Here is a 6,259-nt window from a genome sequence, read left to right on the forward strand (position 1 = left end):
GAGCAAAACTTGTTAGAAGAGTCAATTATACACATTGAAAATGAGTAGTTCATTATCCAAAATGATAAAAGAATATATTTGATAGTACAAAAAAAATATTCTAAAACCTATACTTCTTTCAACATGAATTTGGTTTTTGAAAGTCAAAACTCGGAAGTTTGAGAAACCGATTGATGGTTTTGGATAACCAACAAATTAAAGTTTTAATATCCTCCTCATAAGACCATCATGAGTATTTGTTTTGGTTATATGATTTTTTTTCAAAAGTTATCTATATAATAAATAATTTTGTTACCCAAATATTACTATTTGCTAGTTCAAACAATATCAGTGAATAGAGAGAATGATTTAGCTTTGTTACTGAATAACAGTTTGGAAAATTGAATAAAATTATTGATAAAACTAACATTTTCACATTTTGCAATCAAGATAAAATCATGACCGTAATATTTATGTAGTATTAGTATGACGATTGATATACAATCATTATATTACTCATAATTTATTTATATCATTATTTTAAGAATCGATTAAAAATAAAGGATAAATAATAGACTGTTTATATATAAAAATTTACATTACTAATATATACATTTTTCTCTAAAATTATTCAAAATGATCTTAAAGAAATGACCTTAAAGAGTAGTGAATCATTCTTCAAAGGTATATAACATTTTCTACAATACAGTACCCTGTTTTGGACCAAGTAATTCTACATACGAAGTCGATATATATAAATATTTAATATACATTTATTTAATAAGAATGGTAGTTATTTCATTTAATTTTCTTAATTTTATTTAAAAAATAGAATTTATTACCTAAATTGTTCTTCATAAAATTATATTGGAGTCTGTGTCAATATAATTAATGTTGCTTTTGTTTTATAAAAAACACAAATAAAATGAAGCAAAATTTGAGAACTAAAAAGGATGGAAGGTAATAGATAAGAAATATTTATAATGTAGGGCGCAGACATAGGACTATAGAAGTAGTATAAATAGGCAATTAGGTAGTTGTGGAAGTATATGTGAAGCAAATATTGAAGGAGTAATTGAACAATAGTTGAGTGCAATAGAGGTTGTGACTTTTGGTGAGGGAGTTAAAAGTGATTATAGGATATAACAAAAAAAAGTGATTATAGGACTCAAAAAGTTGATAATCTAGCTAGATGGGTTTTGTGCTTGCTGCTGCTGCCACTATTCCTAAATCTTCTTCCATTACTATTGGTATGTATTTATTAATTGTATATATTCTTTTACATCACACTCCAAAATTTCTTTCTGCTCTTCAAATCAATATTCTATAATCTACCAATTCAAACACAACCAAAAAGTTTGCCTTTCCTAGTGTTATTTTAACTTCTAAATTCTTAAAAACTTTTCATTTTTAAATACAAATATATTTTGTAAAGCTCATATTCTTTGCTACATATTTTCAGGTTCTCATGTAACATTCAACTTTTATAAAACATGAATAACATTCAACTCTTTGTATTGCAGGTTCTCATGTAACAACTTTAAGGCACAAGATTGGGAAATTCCAAAAAGAAAATTGTGTCATGATATCTTCAAACCCTAACTTGAAGAATCTTTGTACAGTTTCTAGGAGAGGATTTACATATCAAGAATATAAGAGAAACTATGTTGTGCATGCAGCTTCTGACCAATCATTTGAATATGAACACCAAGCACAAGATCTAAAGAGCAATTCAAGTTCTTTAAAAGATGCCCTGAGTATTCTCTACCACTTTAGTAGGCCATATGCAGCATTTGGCTTAGTAAGTTAAAATAAATATAAATATTCTCTACCACTAAGTAATGTTCAATTGGTATAGGTATAACTCAGTTCATTGTCATGACCCACAGTATTTAGATAAATATTATTTTAAGGGGAAAGTCTAGAAGTATCACTTAGTTAAAGGAAACAAAATAATTTTATATTAGGAAATTATATATTTAACATGCTATGAAGTGTTTGACTTGATATTACAATACTAATTACTTAACCTGCGAGAACCACATTTTAAAAGAGATTACTTTCTTTTTGTAGGCAATGATGTCAACTTCAATGTCTCTCTTGGCAGTGGAAAAATTATCTGATTTATCTCTAACATTTTTCACTGGATGGTTGCAGGTAATATTTTAGTATGTTGTTGATTGTTTGTATATATAATATCCTTTGGCCATTTAAAACGCTTAAATTATATATTTAAAATATAAATGTCTTTTGCACATTGTTCAATATTAGGTTCTGTTGTATTCATTTTAGAATTTTGTGTAATGCTTGGATCTTGTTGGTTAAAACTTTCCTTACAACATTACTTTATTGCACTGACAGTTATTAATGAATTTGGCAAATTCAATAATAAAATCCTTAAATATTGTGACAATAAAACATTGAATATATGTGTAGCAATATATTATAGTCTTAGAAATTAAATGCAAAATTAATCTTATGGCTTAAATAAGTTTTTTATCATTAAAAAAATGGTGATATTTGTGTTCACAGTATTTAAATTTATTTGATTTTGGACTCCATTTCAAGTGCATGCATTATTTTCTCTCTATTTTTTGGATTAAATATGAATAATATTTAATTAGAAATTAAACTGAAAAATGTTATTTGATATCCTAAAAAATGTGTCACTTAACATACTATTAGTTATAATTGATCAAGAAAATACATAATTATTACATTTTTAACTTACACATATTATTCTCAATTAATTGTTTAGAGTTATATTATGTAATTATATTAACACTTTTGACTTTTCTATTTCAGATAATGGTTGCTACCATATGCAAACATATTTTTAATGGAGGCTTGAATCAATTAAGTGATGTGGAAATAGACAAGGCATGAAATTTCTTACCACTTTATATTTGATTACGTGCACCAAAGTAGTTAATACATAAATTTTGTCAAGCATTGTCATCAATTATTCTTACCATTTATAATTCATGAAAACATGATACTTTTTATACCTCGTACACTTTTATAATGGGTTGTCTTATTATTGATATGTGGGTAAATGTTTGATTGCAGATAAACAAGCCATATCTTCCATTGCCATCAGGGAAATTGTCTTACACAAATGGTGTCTTTATAGTTGCATCATCCTTAATTCTGGTATTACATATAGAGTTATCATTTTTTGAAAACTTTGATATAAGTATTATGACATGCTTGATTTCCATGTAGTCATTAATATAAGATTTTTCCTAATAGTTTTTAGGAACAATTTACCTGTTACTTAAATATATCAATAACTAATTAGATATTGTCTCAATCCGAAGACAAATGGTTATATGAACATCATAACTATTCACATGAAAAGGACGGTACTAAGTTTTAATTTTCTGAAGCTTATCGAAGTATCACTTGGTCTTCTATCTTTTGTTTATATTTTTACTATGATTATGTATTCTGCAATTGAGAATAAATTAATGTAACATGGTCAAAGCTTAGTATTTGTGACCAAGTACGATGTTAGTCACTTTCTGTGCCATGTTTTTTATGATTATATATTTTCAAGAAAACCGTATTGGTTTTATTTTATTAACATGGTAACTTGAAGATAGTTATATTTTGTTTTATAGGGTTTATGGTTTGCGTGGATGATTGGTTCATGGCCACTGTTTTGGACTCTTTCTGGTAGTTATGTGTTTTCAGCAGCTTATTCAGTAGATGTAAGTTTATTGCATTTAAATGATACTTGGTCAAACATTGAAATTCTTATATCTGGAAATTTTACAAGTTGATTATATTGTCTCTGAAAATTTTGCAGGTTCCCTTTTTGAGATGGAAGAAATCTCCTTTGCTTACAGCAATGAACTATGTACTTGATATGGCAATAATAATGCCACTGGGATATTTTCTTCACATGCAGGTTTTGTCATCTTCAATTGTCTTCTTAAACATGCATTGTGGAATCCATGATAAACTATTTGATACCACCTTGGAACATATTTATTAATAATCAACTTAATTTATTATACTGAAAAACCAACAAGTTCTAACACAGTTAATAGATGATTATTGTGTTCCTTGAATTAATATCAAGTGTGAAAGGTTTGATACATATTTTATACATGGAAAACATTTTGTGGGCAAAGACAAAACTCAATCTAGTAATCTCTACATGTTTGTTTTTGATTCATGGGAAAACCTTTGACTGTTAGGAATCTCACGTTAAGGTAGAATAATAAATTCAATGTGTTACTTAAATTATGAGGTTCTTCCACCTAATAGACTAGTCTTTTGAGTTCGGCTCTCCTCGTGTGCTTAAGTCCTAACATCTACAGACGAATGTATTACACCTACAATTTATCAGATCAATAAAGAGAAAGAGTATGTTGAAGTTAGGTTGAACCAAAATTATATATAAAAGCAATTTTTACAAAAGTTATAATATTAATCATATAAATATTACTAAAAAATAATAAAGTATTGATCATGATTGATTCAAATTGGTTAACTAATTTGAGATAAGTTTCAACTTCTTTATGTATGTTCAAAAATATAAGTTGTTAGGGTTATCAATTTGAGATAACATGCATAGTATTTGAGTGTATTGATCACTCTCCTATTTCACACTTTTGGTTTGTCTTTGTGCTCTAGTCTTGTGATTATTAGTCTAAATAAAGTAAATTTAAATACAAATGCGATAAATTTAATCACAATACTTTAACATATTCAATACATTTAAAGACAATATTTTGGCATATGGAGTTAAAAAAAGTGTGACATGTTATGTTTTAATGTCCAGACCCATGTGCTGAAGAGGCCAACCACCTTTCCAAGACAGCTGATTTTTTGTACTACAATCATTAGCATTTTCGCTATAGTTATAGCATTGTTTAAGGTAAATATGTACTTGTAATTTCCTAAAGTAAATCATTGTTTTTTTATATCAAAATTTTAGTTAGAAGCATAGTTCATGAAAATCTTATGATGGTATGGATTTATTGTATATAGGATATACCTGATATGGAAGGAGATGGAAAATTTGGCATTCGATCTTTGTCGTTGCGTCTTGGTCAGAAACGGGTATATTACTTTCACTCAAGAATATCTCACTAGTTATACTATCTTATACTCATGTATTAATTTTTTTCAGGTATTTTGGATATGTATTTCACTTCTTCAAATGGTTTATGGAGGAACCATTTTGGCAGGATTAACATCAACTTTCCTATGGAGCAGAATTTCAATAGTAATGTTCCATTTATTAATATATAGTACTCTACAATTAATTAATGTCTGAAATATTCTCATCATATTCAAATAATGTTGTTACTTGGTAGAGTATGGGACATGCAATTCTTGCTTCAGTGCTATGGTATCGTGCCAAATCTGTGGATCTAACGAACAATGATGCCATACAATCCTTCTATATGTTTATTTGGAAGGTAATTACCAACTTCATATATAGATGACCCTCCGATTTGTTGTTAGGATAATAACAACCTAATCAATCTAAACAAATATGTTTACATATCACATTAATATTTGATTTTAGAATAATAACAACCTAATCGATATAAACAAATTCGTTTATATGGATTTGGTTTATTATTACGACTTTAATATCTTGTTGCTAATGACACTTTTTTGCTGGTGCAGCTTCTTTCTGCAGAGTGTTTCCTCATGCCTTTGTTTAGATGAGGATTATTGTCATATCTATCTCACTTTACTGTTAAATTAATTAAGATTCATTCTTGCAGTCATTTTGTTTGGATTTATACATCTATATCATTACTTTGCTGTATTCCATGTTTTCTAAGGATTTAGGATGTTGTAAAAAATTTGAATTGTTTTCTTTATTTTGCTTTGTTAAGATTGAAATAATAATATCTGATGATCTTCATTCAGTGTATTAAATTTATCAAGGTGACTGAAATTACAATTGTAGTATGTGAAACTCATCCAATTCAGTTCTGCTTCTTACTTTAAAACTAATGGTATAAAACAAAAACTTGAGTATATATTACAAACATCAAATTATATGTACCTTTGAGTTTAAAAGGATTGTTTAACTATGAAGAGTGTAATATCATTTACTATCAAAATTTATATATAGATTATTTATACTTTGAAAATTAAATATGAATAGTAAATGATCCAATAACAATGTTAAAAACTCTAACGCATGAGGCTCCTACTTATTAGGGTGAGGATATGTTATTTCGAAGATTTAACTATAACCTCATGGTCACTAAGCCACACAATTTTTCAGTCGCATCAAATTCACCCT

General features: G+C 27.5%; 1 protein-coding gene across 1 annotated transcript; it reads left to right on the top strand.

The window, feature by feature from the left end:
• On the top strand, positions 1,059-5,670 carry LOC109342123 (naringenin 8-dimethylallyltransferase 2, chloroplastic-like). Its single transcript, XM_019580153.1, has 12 exons — positions 1,059-1,229; positions 1,503-1,780; positions 2,053-2,136; positions 2,785-2,859; positions 3,049-3,132; positions 3,603-3,692; positions 3,791-3,892; positions 4,772-4,867; positions 4,981-5,052; positions 5,123-5,218; positions 5,310-5,414; positions 5,629-5,670. Exons 1-12 carry the CDS (start codon positions 1,172-1,174, stop codon positions 5,668-5,670), a joined length of 1,182 nt encoding a protein of 393 aa, XP_019435698.1. The 5' UTR covers positions 1,059-1,171.

The sequence above is a fragment of the Lupinus angustifolius genome, chromosome LG02, assembly GCF_001865875.1.
Source record: "Lupinus angustifolius cultivar Tanjil chromosome LG02, LupAngTanjil_v1.0, whole genome shotgun sequence".
In the NCBI taxonomy this organism is placed as follows: domain Eukaryota; kingdom Viridiplantae; phylum Streptophyta; class Magnoliopsida; order Fabales; family Fabaceae; genus Lupinus; species Lupinus angustifolius.

Coding starts and splice junctions, on each gene's coding strand:
- LOC109342123 (XM_019580153.1), top strand. CDS start 1,172: ATGGGTTTTGTGCTTGCTGCTGCTGCCACTATTCCTAAATCTTCTTCC. Junction 1,230..1,502: donor ATCTTCTTCCATTACTATTG/GTATGTATTTAT, acceptor TTTGTATTGCAG/GTTCTCATGTAACAACTTTA. Junction 4,868..4,980: donor TAGTTATAGCATTGTTTAAG/GTAAATATGTAC, acceptor TATTGTATATAG/GATATACCTGATATGGAAGG.